Source organism: Triplophysa rosa, linkage group LG25, assembly GCF_024868665.1.
Source record: "Triplophysa rosa linkage group LG25, Trosa_1v2, whole genome shotgun sequence".
NCBI classification, from domain to species: domain Eukaryota; kingdom Metazoa; phylum Chordata; class Actinopteri; order Cypriniformes; family Nemacheilidae; genus Triplophysa; species Triplophysa rosa.
Window position 1 is genome coordinate 15,361,400 of NC_079914.1, and position 16,800 is coordinate 15,378,199.

Sequence of the window (16,800 nt, forward strand, 5' to 3'; positions counted from 1 at the left end):
ATCAGACCACCAACTGATGTAGATTTGTGGGGGTGTGGCTACACGAGGCGTTTCAGGCAGATCTGGGTTCGCATTTGCTTTTACATAGAACGACTCTTTTGTTTCCGACACTTTATTTATGCAATTTTACATGTCTAATACATGCATGGGCAACTTATAACACACCAAAGACACAGAAAAACATGTTTTCGCGCCATATGAACCCTTTAATCATCAAATACAGAATGGTCTGTCAGGTTTGATTGGATTGCACAAGCGATCTGCTCCAGAGTTAGTGTTAAATTGGACCAAGACCACCTCATTCAGGCAAATCTAAGTGTGACTGCCATGTTCACACATGCATCGCTGCTAAACAACTCGCATTACATTTCAACACCTCACTAGCTATGTAATTGGATTTATAGTTCAATCGGACTAAAAAGACCTAATGTAAACACCTTAATCAATCCGACCGATGTCAATACAAATGACATTTTCATTCGATTTTGGAGCTAGTCTTTGGGTCGACTTTAATGGCCTTTATATTATTATTAATATTGGATTTGTTTGCCCCTGAACAAGAACAAGAACAAAAGAACCGAGTTACTCACCCATGACTAACACGTTGAATGTATTGTATGAGGTTTTTCCACCTTTGATGATCTTCAGTTTGTAATCCCCAGAGTGTTTCTTTTTGATGTTGTTGATGGTGAGATCTCCAGTCTGCTTGTTCAGCAGCAGTATGCTTCTAAATCTACCATTATCATCACCAGGTTTGCTGGGGCTATTCATTTCAGCTATGAGAGTTTCTTCATCTCCAAACATCCACTCAATTACATCACCTCTCTGTATGTCAGTAACGTTTGTGTATAGAGATGGGGATTCTCCCTCCACCACTGTCTTTGACTCAACTGCAATGGCAACAGACAAAAACAGAAAAGTTCAACATTTCTTTAAGATGATTAAGTCAAGTTCAATGTGGTGCTAATGTTGTACATGAAGTTAAAAACAGTACAGCTGCATGATAAATCATTAAAATATTCCAATAAGGATTTGACTCTCAACGCACTCTAATTTTAAATGTGTATCAACTAGTCCTTTTAAAGAATCATTCTCACTCACACAGTGCAAGCACAGCTCTCTAACGTTTTCCTGCATTAGACAATGGAGTGAAGTACCATTAACACTACAGCGTGAGCAGTGAAGGAACAACTCATTGGTCTATTGTACCAAATAAACATGTCCTTCATTGAATGGGTCTGTTTTGATCTAAGAGCTTTTGCACTTAAACGAAAGAAGAGTCAACTGTTGACAGATATGCAGATGCAATGCAAGCATTGAATGAATGCAAATATTGAGAACAGAAAGAAAAAATATTATTTGACCGTTTCTGTCGTGATTCTGCCTCATCATGTCTGTCTTGATCTTGTGGCAGAATCACGGCAGGATCCCTTGTTATGTGTGGAGAGAGTCATTTTGACCCTATCGGCCTTCGATACTCTCTCAGGTCCTTGTCTGTGTTCCCGCCCTTTTGTATCTCTCGTTATTGGTTGTTTATTAGTTCATGCCCCACACCTGTTCCCCTTTGATTTGATCCCTTATTTAATGCCCCTTTGTCCTCAGTCTTGTGCTGGATCATTGTTGTGTCGTGTTTGTGTAATGTGGGTGAGTTCCTGTCTTTTAGTTAGTCTAGTTTATTTTGTAGTTATGTGATGTGTTTTAGTCTAGTCCTGTTAGTTTAGTTAGTCCTTGTTCCTGTTTCCATGTTTTGTTATGTTACCCCCACGTGGGTCTTTGTTTTGTATTTATATTTTATTAAATGTCTTGTTAACCCCTTACCCGCTGTCTGCGATTGGGTCCTCTGTTCTTTGTCCGTGTCTCACCCCGAAAATCTTGACCGTTTCATCGGACGCGCACATGCCTGACCCTCAGTTAACTTCCGGTTTGTGTTTGGTAAGAGTCTAATAATATAACTATACATATTTAATTTAATTTAGGTAATATTAATTTATATTGTTATTTTATTGAGTAATAATTGTATTAAATAAACGATTTTTTTGAATTTTATTTTATGTTCATTTTATTAAATAAACAATTTGTTGAATGGGTCCTGTAGTTTTGTCATTATACACAATATTTCGCACTCAAAAAAGTGTTAATATATTAAATACTTTTATTCCATGATGGGAGGCAGGTTAACCAGTAGTTTTGACGCATTTAAAGAAACCGTATGGTACATTGACATCTAGCGGTTGAGCATGGTATTGCAGTCTAAATTCAAAATATTGGAGAGACAAGTTTAGCCAAGTAACAGTTCTTCGGTTTCTCTTGCTTGTTATCAGAAATAATCTACAGGCACTCTATTGTTTGAGAATGAGTACAGGAAGTTAAGTTGGGGTAACAAAAGTGCGAATGCGCAGTAACGTTTGTTTATGTTGTTAAGATGAAATCGTCTATACACCAAAATAATTTACTCACTACTGAAAGACACAAAGAATGACTTGAATGTGGTTTCTCCATCATTGTTGATGATCTTCAGTCTGTAAGCTCCACAGTGTTTCTTGCTGATGTCAATGATGGTGAGGTCTCCAGTCTGAGGGTTCAATGTTAGTTTGTCTTTAAATAGATCATCATTACCATTATACGTTTTGGGGGTATTGTGGCCAGAATTGATTTCAGCTATCACAGCTGCTTTTTTTCCAAACCTCCACTCTACTATCACACCATCTGTCTCTATTCCAGTCTTTAGAGAGACAGAATCTCCATTGTTCACTGTAAGCATCTCGAATATACCTTTGAAAATAAAAGCAGAAGAAATGAGAAGAATTTATTATATGTGTCAAGTCAAATGCTATGCTATGAAAAGAGTTTGGTAAAATATTAACTGTTCAATATTAATGGCAGGCAGTGTGTTTACTTGTAGTATTAAACATAAACAGATCAAATATCTAAAATTAGTGATGTTCACAGTTCACATGTGCTGCCACAGTTCAACATTTCTTTCAAATGATTAAGTCTATACATGTAACAAAATACATAAATAATTAATCAGGAGATCACGGAGGCAATTTATAATTGTCAGTTACCGGCAACTGGCATAACAGTTTAACACTGCAACACTTTCAATTTGTTTAATATTTAATATATTCATTGTAATATATAGGCTGAAGTAGAAGTATTTTTATTAGAAATATATTTGAGTACGAGAAAAACGACCCACATTTAAACTATAAGTACAATTTTCTTCAAAATGTTACCTTAGCCTGAATTTAACTGAGTAAATGTAGCAACCAATTTTGCAGAGTATCGGATGAAACAATACGTACATAAGATCATAATTACACAGAATATTACTTACCAACGTCAAACAAATAAAACGTCTTGTATGTAGTTTTTCCACTGATGGTGGTCTTTAATTTATAATCACCATAGTGTTCATTTTTGAGGTTATTGAGTGTGAGATCTCCAGTCAGAGGATTCAGCTCCAGTTTGTTACTAAATAGACCTTCATAACCCTTGTCATTAGTTCTGGAGCTATTGAGGGAAGGATTGATTTCACCCATTTCTTCATCTGCATTCCTATGATCTATAGAGTGAAAATGCACTTATTGGGTAAAACAGTTTTGAAGCAGCTCTTTTTACAGTCCTGTTTCATATGTAAATACTATGTCCTGGTTGTAACAAGTAACAAGCCGGAACCTGAACCAACCTCTACATCTAACCCGTTAGGTACATACAGTTACCAGTTTTTTGTTTAGTTTAAAGGGATCGTTCACCCTAAAAATGAAAAAGCTGTCTTCATCTACCCATCCGCTAAAAGTGATAGTTCACCCAAATATAAAAAACTGTCGTCATTTACTCCCCTCTTGTAATTTCAAACCTGTATGATTTTTTTCTGCAGAACACAAAAAAATATATTTTGAAGAGCGTTCAACGGCAGGACCCATTGACTTTGCAGTGGTTATGTGTCTATACAACGAGTACCGCCGTAGAACATTATTCAAACATTGTGGCACTAATTCACAAAAATATTTGGGGCGGTTTCCCGGACAGCGATTAGTTTAAAACAGGACTAGGCCTTGGTTAAATTAGGATATTCAAATCTTTTTTAAAAACATACTTTACAAAAAAATCACACAGATTTATTTTAAGCTATGTCAGTGCAAGTTGTTTTTTATTAAGAAACCTCTAACGTTTAAGTTAGTCTGGGACTAGGCTTAAGCCCTGTCCGGGAAACTGCCCCTACCTAACTCAAGTATTTAATCTCTAGTTTAACTAGAGGCGTTTTTCACACCTGGTCACTTCATATGTTGTCTCTGATCGGATAGCTATCTGATCATGAAAATAACAGGGGTCTCATTTATAAAACTGTGCGTAGGATCCTTACTAAAAGTGTGCGTGCACCCGAAAGTCAAAAATAGCGCACACGTGTAAGCAATATTCGCTTTATAAATCACAGATCATCTGCAAGTGTGCATACGTGAATCAGCCTCATATCCCGCCCTGTACACACCCATTTTTAACCATAAATAGTCAATGCAAAGAACCTCATGAACGTTGATCTTTATATTAATAAGCCTGGCATCCAATCCGCTTGTAAATGTCCTCTAAATCTAAATCCTCTGAAGGTATTTTAAACCCAAAGATAATGCAAATCTAATCCAAAAAGACAGGATAGCTGTAACAAGCCTCCGAGGCCTAGTCCTGTTTAACCTAATCCCTGCCTGGAAAACCGCCCCATATTCCAGATCTAAATGACTAAATCGAAAGACTCGAGTTACTTACATCTGGCTTTTCTACATCTGATATTTCTCTTACAAAATACATTTGATGAGCGTTTCTCATCAACACCATTACATGTCGTGGTGGCTCCTCTCTTAATTTTAGCTATGAGAATATTTTGATATTTCCACTCTATTCCATCATTTCTATGCAGATCTTTAACACCAGTCTGTAGAGTGACAGGACCTCCCCCAATCACTGCCACTGGCTTCTTATCACCTGGAAAAGTGACACACACAGAAAACACTGATTAGTAAATATTATTTACTGGTAAAAATAAAATAATAATAACTCTGCATCCACCATGAAGACTTATTATATAATAATACATTATACACATAGTGACTATACTTCATTTAACATTAAGCTGATGAGCTCATCAGTCATACAAACATACAAAATATGAACCTGATTTTTGAACGATTGAAAATTAGAATGTAAAAAAATTACAGTATCTTCTGAAACCCTGAACTCCCCCCACACAATAAACTCTACAGACACACGACACATGTAATGATAAAATGATTTTACATTAATTATTTTATCACAATATTACATGTCCTGATGAACATTCATAATCTTGTCATAAGGTACCTGATTAAAGGTGCCGTATGTAATTTTTTGGAGGATCTATTGACAGAAATGCAATATAATATACATAACTATGTCTTCAGAGGTGTATAAACATCTTACATAATGACGGCGCTAAACTTCACTTTAAGCTTATAAAGTGTGACCTGCTTAAACTGTAAAAAATATTTGTTGACACAACTAATTGTTGCTTTAAGTTTAAGTACATGTAGTTGTTGCAAAAACATGCCACTAAACAAATCAAACTAACCCTATACAGAAATTGTAGTTAGGCGAGCTGTAAACATAAAATGATGTGTTAAGTAGAATAAGAGAAACCCTAATAAGTTGACTGAATTCAGATGATTTTGTAATGGGGTCTCTCAGAACTTATACATAAGATCACTCAACTTTGTGCTCATATAGGATACTTAGGAATATTGCAAAAGAGTGCTTGAAAGGAATTCACGACAGTCATTGGATGAACTTGATAATAATACAAAAATAAATCACAACATCAGTTATATCTATAAGATCTGTGTTTTTATGATTTTTAATTGTAATGCTGTTTTATATCAGAAAGAAAACCCAAACAAAAGCATCACAAACATAAAATGTGCCAAAGTTTGAAACCTGCATGTAAACAAACAATCTCAACAGTGGCAGAATAAAGTTATTTACATCCCTCCTGGGGAAAAAAGAGATGATACTTACATTGATCTCTGTTTTTCTTCTTGTACCAGATCACACCAGCAATACCCACAATACTCAGAATAACCAGGATGCTTGAAACTCCTATTAAACCCTCAAAGTACCATGCATAAGCTGTAATAATAGAGAGAGACATCATCATTGCAACAGAATCTGTCAGTCTGATCATAAACAAACAGTATGAACAATCAGGAGATCTAAAGAAAACAGTACATGCACATTTTATTGTATATTAAAGCAATAAGCCCCGCGAAGCAGTGGGTTACAGTGCATTTTATAACAGCTAAGGGCGCCGGAGTGCCTACAACCCCGTAGCTGTTATAAAATGCACTGTAACCCACTGCTTTGCGGGGTTTATTGCTTTTATAAAACAGTTATTCCATATGCTTAGCAAGGTTTCATAAAATAAAGTAAATAATATGATATTTAGGCTATGTGGTGCGGTCAGCCGTTATATATTGAGGTATTTTATAACGGCTTAGAACTCCGCTCAGCCAATCAGAATCAAGGACCAGAACTGACCGTTTTATTATTAAAGAGAATAAGCAGCATGAAGAACCTGTAATGTCACATCAGATGCAATAACTGAATGATTGCTATTAACAGTTTAACGCACAACACACGCAGAAAAGTTAAACTTTAAGGAATATTCCTTGGACAAGCAGTCAATTCATAAAAAACAACATTCTCTAAGAAAGTCTAAGCTACTCAATACTATGAAAATAAGGCCTTTTTACTCTAAATAATAAACGGATACATACTGTATGCTTATATGTTGAGCTGCTTAAAACAGATGTCATTATTGTGAGGAGTGCACTTTAATGCACAAGAACCAACCACGATAAAGGTACAGGTAATTATAAATGTGACTTATTTTAATATTGTATATGTACAGTATATGATATATGTATTTGCTCAATGAAAATATTACACATAGGATTGAATGTGAACAAACGCTGGTTTAAACAAAAAGTCCAAATGCTGGTTGTTGGTGTAAAAAGCAATTTAAGATACAAATAATGTTAAATAGTATATTTCAGGCGAAAAGTGTTTAATGCAGAAATGTTCATAGCACTCTGATCTGTTTTAATTAAAATAAAGTTTATTACATGACGCTGTGGAATACTTGATTCTGATTGGCCTACCGCAACATTGTAAGATATTGTATGATATTACCAGATTTCAACTGTTCAAAACTAACAACACACGGAAACCCGGATGCTGCAAATCATTTTGACATCTAGAGTTTAATATAACACAAAAATGTAATATAAATCTGTCTTTTAATAATTAAACTAAATTGCATGTTTTGGCATTTGAACCTTGTGTCTTCCCCTAAAACCGAGAGTAAACGGGTTTTCTGTCAGGTCCCCTGCTTGTTTTGTTCGTTCTGTCTCTGTGTTTAGGTTTTGTCGAGCACAAGGTGTTGTTTTGACAGCTCCCCATGTGCTCGGAGTCCCCGCCCTCACACCAGTTTCCACTCTCAATGTCTACTTTCTCTCTATTGAACTCCCTGTGTTTTATATCCTGTGTCAGACTATTAGCATTTTTAACCACCCTGACTGCCAGTCTTGTAAAGTCTAGTTTAGTCTTGCATTACTAAACTCTTGTCTTGTTCAGGCTCCAGAGCCATTTGCACCCTGCACGGTTTTCTGCTGTACCCGTAGATTGCTGCCCCGGCTACCTTGGTTCTCGGTCTCCCTCTAGTGTGGAGGATTCCATTGCCACGGATTGGTTCTCCCGGTCTCTCACCTGGGGACTCAAGCTCCGGCAGCGGCTCTCCACCCTCATTGCGGCAGCCTCCCTTCCAGCCGTGGGAAAGTTCTTATCCAAGTGGATTATCTCTCTCTCCCTGCGGAGTTGTCTGGTCGGAGCTTCATTCATCTCTCCCTGCGGGGTTTACATCTCTCTCATGGACTATCTCTCTCTCACTGAGCGAGTCAAGGACTGTCAGGAGGTTGTCTCCATTTCTCCCTGTGGCTGCCTCTGTTCTGCTCCCCCCGGGCCACTTCCCTCACCTCCCCCCGGCCGATCGCTTGACCCTGCAATAAATGCCTCTCATTGTACCCTTCATCTGATTCCTAAGTTTTTCCTCACAGTTAAAATTGAGCTAATAAAATATATCAAATCAATATTTCATGTTCAATAACTTATGAGTTAAGTAACCATGTAATAAGCATGATAATGTACAGACAGCAGGCTATGATCGCGAATGAACATCTTCAGTGCGATGCTTTGCGTTGGGTCCTGATCACAATGGCTGGGTTTATTCTTGCGATAAAACATGCTGCCTGCACATTATCCCTTACTTACTCACCGATGACAGTCACAGTGAATCTCCTGTGAATGGATCGTCTTCTGCTGCTGATCTTCAGTTCATAAAGACCAGTGTCTTCAGTGTTGCTCTTTGTGATGATGAGATCTCCAGACTGAAAGTTCAGTTTCAGTCTTTCTTTGAATCTCTCATCATCGCCAACATATGTTTTGAATATTTTGTTTGTTTTATAGATTTCAGCTATCAGAGAGTCATCAGATACAAAAATCCACTGTGTCCGATCATCTGTCTGTATTTGAGTATCAGTGCGTAGAGTGACAGAATCTCCCCCCATCACTGAAACTGACTTCACTTCATCTGTATCAACACATATTTTTACATTGATTTTTATGAAGAATAAACTGCAGTAGGAGAAATCATGATACCAATATAAACATCTGACAAGGCAGAATGATTCACTGGGATTGAATGACATAATATATAAACAAATATAACCAGCAGTGTGAAGACAGTATAAAACGTCATGAATCTAACGGTCTACTTGGTGCCAATGAAGCACAAGCACACCCGATGCGGTTTTACCATGGTAAAACCATGACAAAACTACCAAGACCCACCAGAGAGGCTGCAAGCAAACAATAATTAATATAAATGTTTAGCAACAGCTAATGCCGAACTTTAGAAGTGATAATATGCGGATTCAAATATCAGCATTAACGGTAAACAGAGACGGGCGCGGTGGACGCAGGTAACATTATAATTTTCACAAAACGGCTCCTCAAACAATGTTATATTAAGCACAGATGTGTTTATTTTATGTCACAGACACCAGCATAATAATGTACAATTCATAAACGCAAAATAATGTCTACATATTAATGAAGCAATGTCGTTACAGTGACTTACCGTGCCAGAACCAGTAAATCCTTCCAAAGCACATGTAAGTAATAGATAAATAAAATAAATGTTCAGTACTACGAATACAAATGAAAGTTTATGATTAGATATTTTAGCCTATGTTTCTACATCTGCAAATGTATCACGCTTTTAAAAGAAACTAAGAAATTGCGGTTAAAAAACTCAAGTGAGACAGTTAAGACATTTTAAATGTGTACAAATATTCATATGTTCATTTAGAGATGACAAGCATATGGAAATTTGTACCGCTTAGTCAGATTTATGGTTTCTTTAGCAACAGCTGCTCATTCCGTGCATTATATTCCCTTACGTTTGTAGGACCCAGCGTTGTCTTTGCACATGCACAAGACTTCTTACTAAGGTTTTCAATCTGATCAAGTGTTTACATTTCCTATCAAGCGGATTACAAATGACACAAACCCCCCTTACAATCCGACTGAAATTTCAATCGGTTTGGGCATTTTTAATCTGATTGACGTGTTTATATGGAGCATTTTCATTCAGATTGGATTTTTAATCGGATTACATTGGTCCATGTAAAAGTAGCTACTGATGTACCAGAAATGTCGGTTTTTGGAATTATCACTTTTGGGTGGAGTATCCCTTTAATTTCTCCAACTGCTCAGGGATATTGTGAATATGATGTCAATTACATTTAGGTAATCTATTTACTCACCTCTAACAGTAACCGTAAATGACTTGTGTATGGTGTGTGATCTGTTATTGCTGGTGATATCTACTTGATAAAATCCAGAGTGTTTGTTCCTGATGTTCTTGATGGTGAGAGATCCAGTCTGAACATCCAACTTAATTTTGTCTTTGAATCTCCCATCAAGAACGTCATCGTGTGTTGAGAAGATATCAACCGTTCTGTTAATTTCAGCCAAAGGAGAGTTTCCATGATGAAACATCCACTGTATACCATCATATCTCTGTAGTTCAGTCACATTAGTGTGAAGAGTAACCGAATCTCTCTCCACTGACTTCACTTCACCTGCATCACCAAACACACCTGAACAACACAAACACAAACAGTTACTAAAACTCATTCGGTAACTATATTTATTCGGTACAGGCACAAGAGTGTAGAAATCATTTTGTATTGTTTAACTATCATCCTTACTATGCCTATAGCTCTTACTTAATTAATCTCTTTATCGTGGCACTACTTACCCTAGCAAAAAATCGTTTCAGTGTCTGCATTTAATGTGTATAATGTGTATTTTTTTACTGAAATAAATACTAAAATGAATCTATAAACCATCATTAAAGGGGCAGTCGTGGCCTAATGGTTCGAGAGTCGGACTCGTGACTAGAAGGTTGCCGGTTCGATTCCCAGGGCTGGTGGGTAACGACTGAGATGCCCTTGACTGAGAGGCACCTTACAGCTACTTGATAGCTGCCCACTGCTCCGGGTGTACGTGTGTTCACCACTTGCTGTGCGTGTGTTCACTACTCTCTGGATGGGTTAAATGCAGAGGTCACATTTCGGGTATGGGTCACCATATCATATCACCAATAGGTCACTTTCACTTCACTTCCACTTTCACTTTCACTTCACTTCACTTTCACTTTCATCTGTCTGAGCAAACCGCACCATAGAATTATGACAGCACAGATGAGATTTATGTCCATAAAACCTTGTTAATGTTTGAAATGAAAAAACATGCTTTGATTCACTTAATTTATAAACAACATAATAAAAGTTGACTTGTATGTAGAAATGTTATTTACAGTAAATGCAGACATTTTTATGAACAATTGAAACAAAAACACAAGCGCAAGCTACTCTCTCTGTAAAGTTAAATCTGAAGTTAAACACACGCCGCATGCACTCAGGTTCATTCTTTAAAGGAGGGATGAATTAAAATCACAATTTTAACCCGAGCTTTTGTTATATTAGAGGGAATCGTATTCACGCGAACATCATGTAAGTGTCAGAACTGAAAACGCCCTTGTTACTGAGATTACAACTGTTATTGACACCAGGCCCAGCGAACGCCAGGTTCTGGAATGCACCTATCTGTGACCACATTGATAGGTTGAACACCACCTCCACAGAAAAATATCAACGACTACTTCTCTAGCCCCGCCCACTGGTTCACGCATGACAAGACCAGTGGCACAGAGCCAGATAGAGCGAGCAAGCAATAAACAAACATGCCGTTAAAGATAGCTAAATATTGTGCCATCCCAGGTTGTGGAAGAACACAGACGCTGCATAACCTTCCTTCAGATTCCGATATTAGGAATGTGGGGTTAAAGTTTAATTTAAAAGACGTTCCAGCTCATGTGGGAAAAACATGAAGCGTTTGTTCGTTTCACTTCTCTGAGGATTCCTTAGTAAACAAGGCAGAGATCGACACTGGATTTGTGGAATGACTAAAATTTAAAAGCAGTGCTGTGTCGTGAATATTGGATCCGATAGAAATGGCGCAGCAATCTTATGTGAGTAAAACATTTTTGTACTATGCGTCACTATTGCTTTGTTAGAGATCGCTTGATGTGCCTGAGCTCTAGTCATTTGTAATACTTGCAGAGGTTGTCTGTGATCTTAAGCCCGTGCGAATCGCCATCTCTGTGATTTGGCGGGCTCATATATCATTTTTCAAGGTTTTATCCACCGTTTGCAAATATTGGAGACTGTTTTGAAGTGTTTTGGTATTATTTCGGGTGCTGGGTGATATCCATAAGTTACCGGGAGTCTCCCGTTTGTTTATTTATCATGGAAACTCTCGTAACATTTGAGACCCGCGATCGCGGTGATCTTTTGTCCGGTTCGGGATCACGGGTATCAAATGCTGACAGGTACGGTCATATATCATTAAACACAATACAACTATATGCTGAACAAACTACACGCAAAGCCTTGCCATCACATCCGGGAAATAAATCAGTAAATTTGAGTAAAATCATCCCGTGCATGTGCGTCACATGAAATACTGATGTGGGGAGGTCATTTATAAATCACAAGAGGTCTCCAGATAATACTAATGCCCTGCGAAAACTGTGAAGTAGACCTCGTACAACAGTATAAAACAATAAACAAGCACAGTTCATGAGACCTTTAATTCAGTAACTATACATATTGCTACCTTGCAAATACATAACGCCACGTTTATAAAAGCCTCTCTATTCAATATGCTGAAAGTTACTTATCTCCGTGTTCTGTCGAAAAAGAAGACGCGTTTGATTCTCTTTACTGTGCCCCCCAACTGCTGAGGTATTCTTCCGCTAGGAAGAAATCAGTCGTGTATTTGTGTGTCTGTCTGTGGGTGTGTGCAGGCCCAGTTCCACAACCAAATGAGTGATGGTGCTCAAAAATATGAATTTAAATTAATAAAAAATGGCTAGGACCACCAGACATGGTATTATCCAATGGGAACATTTGGTATGACCTAAAATATATATTTTTATAAAAATAAAAAAAAAAATATATATATATATATGTGTGTGTAAACTTGATATTATTACAATATCGCTGGAGTAGGAGTGAAAGTGACTTATTTGTCAGGTATGGTGACCTATCCCCGAAATGTGACCTCTGCTTTTAACCCATCCAGTGTCTAGTGACCACACGCACACCCGGAGCAGTGGGCAGCTATCACTACAGCGCCCGGGGAGCAAGTAGGGGTAAGGTGCCTTGCTCAAGGACACCTCAGTCGTTACCCGCCGGCCCTGAGAATCCAACCGGCAACCTTCTGGTCACGTATGCCGACTCTCTAACCATTAGGCCACGACTGCTAGTGCTCTATTTCAGCATGGCTGTAGTTGGGCCAGAGGCACGAGGCTGCAGGCCGAGTTCAGGAGAAAAATCACAGCCATGCTGATACAGAGCACTATTACAGCACAACAGTTAAACAAACCTACGTTATTCCAAACCATCAAGCATGTTAAATGTGTGCTGTGCTGCTTCAGTGAAGTTATAATGAGGCAGGACGTTTGTGTGAATGAGCTATTCCTTAATCCGCTGTGACCTCTAAATTGTCAGAAAATTGTGATTTGTCACATTCTTCTAAATCTTGTTCAGAGAGCTGCATAATTACATGAATAGGCAATTATTAAAGCATGAGCTACTCACCACTAATCCTGAATGTCTTTGTTTTAACAATGTCTACCGTGAGCACTGCTTTATAAACTCCAATGTGTTCAGATAAGATGTCTATGAAGGTGAGATCTCCAGTGTGATTGTTTATCTTCAGTCTGTCTCTAAATCTCCCATCAGAGCCACCAAAGAATGAGATTGAATTGGTTGCTCCTTTAATTCTAGCTAGAAGGTTCTTTTTATCTCCAAACATCCACTCGATCTCATCATCTCTCTGTATTACAATATTGGTGTGTAGAGTCACAGAATCCCACAACATCACTGACACTGACTCTATTTCATCTGTCTCAGCACCTACAGGACAAAGTGAGAAACCGTGATGAATTAAATCAGTAACACTGTCACTAAACACATTCAACTTTAATATTTGGCGATAAACCATATGTGTTGAGTATACATTATAATTGAAGTCAGAATAACTGCAGTCAATATGTCCATGATGTGAAGAAAAAAAACAAGAGCTCAATAACAGGGTTTTGAAGATTATACAAATACTTGTCATGTCTACAATAATTCGTGTTATTATTAAGTTTATTATTATTAAAAAAATAGATCGAGCAGTACATCCTGAGCTGTGCATAAAACACGCAATCGATTTCAGTGATATATATCGCCCAACCAAACTCATATTAAACATGGCCATTTCCCTTAAAAAGTGCAAGTATAAAAGTTGCTAAATGAACTTACCGTTGATGAATAAAGAGATACACAAGAGTAAAGATATCGTCTTCATGTTGATGTAAGTGTTCGAGGTAATAAAGATGATCAGTAAAGTTAGTTAAGTGACCCGGGAAGAGCCTGATCAGACAGAACGCGTCTTTTGCTGTGAGACGCGACTCTTTTGAATTGTTTTCAGTTGGCAGGGAGCGTTTCCGGTGCCTCGCGTTTTTGGCGGAGCGCTCTGAGCGCCTGAAGTTGACAAACTCAACTCTGAGCAAAAATGCGCTTGACGTCATGTGCGCTTTTTCCATTGTCCAATCGAATGAGTGGAGAGGCGGGGCTTCCCTTGTGGCAACGGAAGTTTACAGATGCTCGGAACGCCTGGAGACATGGAGGAGAAACGTGTTGTGGCTGTTTCGGGTTAACCCGGAGCTCGCGCAATAATCCTTGACTGACAGGACAGCTGTTTCGGTGGTTACCTAGCAACATAAAAAAAACCGCTGCGCGCTGCTCTTTTCAAAGAGTCACCAAAAGAGCAGCGCGGCGCGCCTCGCATTTTCGAACATGAAAAGCGTGTTCTGTGTGATCGCGCGCTAACGGGGCAACTTTTTTGCAACTCTTGATTTTATTGGGGGTTGGCAAACCGACTTAAGGCGCATTACCGCCACCTATTGGATGGGAGTGTTTATCAAGGACCGCTTTCACATGATCAAATAAAAAAGGGGTAAACCTATATTTTCATTTAATCCTGTTTCTTTAACAAACTTTATTACATAGTCATAAATTGTACTACCTGTTTTTCCTAAAATACCTGACAGAGAAATATGGTGCTCAACCTCCTTTAATGACTGAATTAGATCCAGTCTTTTATATTTATATTCATTACAATGAAGCAATACATGTTCAACTGTTTCTTGATGGTTACAGAATTTGCATTCCCCAGTTGGGTGTTTGCTAATTTTCTTGAATGTATTATTAAGCCCAGTATGACCTATTCTTATACAGAGATGGGCACAATTACATAAAAAAATATTTAGTTACAATTTACAAATCCTTACTCATAAAATGTATCTAAATGAAATACAAAATACTGCTGTGAAAAATGTATTTAATTAAAATACAAGTAATTTGAAAATACAAAAATGCAATATTTTTTACAAGCAATCATTTAAAGTGCGAGAGTAACAGTGGAGTTAGATACACAGAAGAAAGAAAGAAAAGTTTTCTAAACAGCAGTCCATCAAACACTTTAGGAACATATACAGGTGCTGGTCATATAATTAGAATATCATCAAAAAGTTGATTTATTTCACTAATTCCATTCAAAAAGTGAAACTTGTATATTATATTCATTCATTCATTACACAGACTGATATATTTCAAATGTTTATTTCTTTTAATTTGATGATTATAACTGACAACTAAGGAAAATCCCAAATTCAGTATCTCAGAAAATTAGAATATTACTTAAGACCAATACAAAGAAAGGATTTTTAGAAATCTTGGCCAACTGAAAAGTATGAAGATGAAAAGTATGAGCATGTACAGCACTCAATACTTAGTTGGGGCTCCTTTTGCCTGAATTACTGCAGCAATGCGGCGTGGCATGGAGTGGATCAGTCTGTGGCACTGCTCAGGTGTTATGAGAGCCCAGGTTGCTCTGATAGTGGCCTTCAGCTCTTCTGCATTGTTGGGTCTGGCATATCGCATCTTCCTCTTCACAATACCCCATAGATTTTCTATGGGGTTAAGGTCAGGCGAGTTTGCTGGCCAATTAAGAACAGGGATACCATGGTCCTTAAACCAGGTACTGGTAGCTTTGGCACTGTGTGCAGGTGCCAAGTCCTGTTGGAAAATGAAATCTGCATCTCCATAAAGTTGGTCAGCAGCAGGAAGCATGAAGTGCTCTAAAACTTCCTGGTATACGGCTGCGTTGACCTTGGACCTCAGAAAACACAGTGGACCAACACCAGCAGATGCCATGGCACCCCAAACCATCACTGACTGTGGAAACTTTACACTGGACCTCAAGCAACGTGGATTCTGTGCCTCTCCTCTCTTCCTCCAGACTCTGGGACCCTGATTTCCAAAGGAAATGCAACATTTACTTTCATCAGAGAACATAACTTTGGACCACTCAGCAGCAGTCCAGTCCTTTTTGTCTTTAGCCCAGGCGAGACGCTTCTGATGCTTCCCGCTGCTGACCAACTTTATGGAGATGCAGATTTCATTTGGTTAAAGCACTTACTCCATATTATGTTGATTGGGTCTGCTCAGTTCCTTTCAAAGCAAACAAACCAGCGCCTTTACCTGTTGCTTAGTGATGGTCGTGTTGAAGTAAGTCAGAAATGCGCAGTCAAATTGCTGCGTAATTCGACTACATCTAATATTGACTCATGAGTTGAGTAAGTGCGCACAATCTGCGCAGAATTCAAAACATAACCCGCAAACTGACATCGTTACCCCAACACCTGGACATGATTCTCATCATTTTATTCACCCCCTCCAAAGACTCGCAGACTCCCCTCAACCCCTCTTTCAAGGACCCGTTTGGATCCAAAACGGTTAATTTCGCTGAAAGGTGACAAGTTGGCATCCCTGGTAATATTGATCATGTTACTTGCACATCACCCATTGCTGGCGTCTCCATTCCTCTTACACTTCTGCATCTCCGTTGACTCTTCTTCATCCCTGGAGTCTGTAAGAAACACAGACAACAAACAATTTGGTTTCGTTGTGCTAGATTTTTGCAAAAATCTTCACAATTTAGCGGAATGCTTTTAAATGTTAAAAAGGGCTG

General features: G+C 38.2%; 1 protein-coding gene across 4 annotated transcripts in view; it reads right to left on the reverse strand.

Moving 5' to 3' along the window:
• The window catches only part of LOC130548462 (uncharacterized), a 37,971-nt gene that overhangs the window by 4,944 nt on the left and 16,227 nt on the right, over positions 1–16,800 (reverse strand). For all 4 annotated transcript variants that reach the window (XM_057325241.1, XM_057325242.1, XM_057325244.1 and 1 more), the window contains 9 exons: positions 14,028–16,698; positions 13,317–13,634; positions 9,912–10,247; positions 8,360–8,674; positions 6,046–6,156; positions 4,765–4,980; positions 3,338–3,565; positions 2,458–2,772; positions 591–890 (listed from right to left, as the gene is read on the reverse strand). In XM_057325241.1, coding sequence (XP_057181224.1) covers positions 591–890; positions 2,458–2,772; positions 3,338–3,565; positions 4,765–4,980; positions 6,046–6,156; positions 8,360–8,674; positions 9,912–10,247; positions 13,317–13,634; positions 14,028–14,073 — 2,185 coding nt within the window. In that variant the 5' untranslated portion in view covers positions 14,074–16,698. The remainder of the gene's footprint in view (positions 1–590; positions 891–2,457; positions 2,773–3,337; positions 3,566–4,764; positions 4,981–6,045; positions 6,157–8,359; positions 8,675–9,911; positions 10,248–13,316; positions 13,635–14,027; positions 16,699–16,800) is intronic.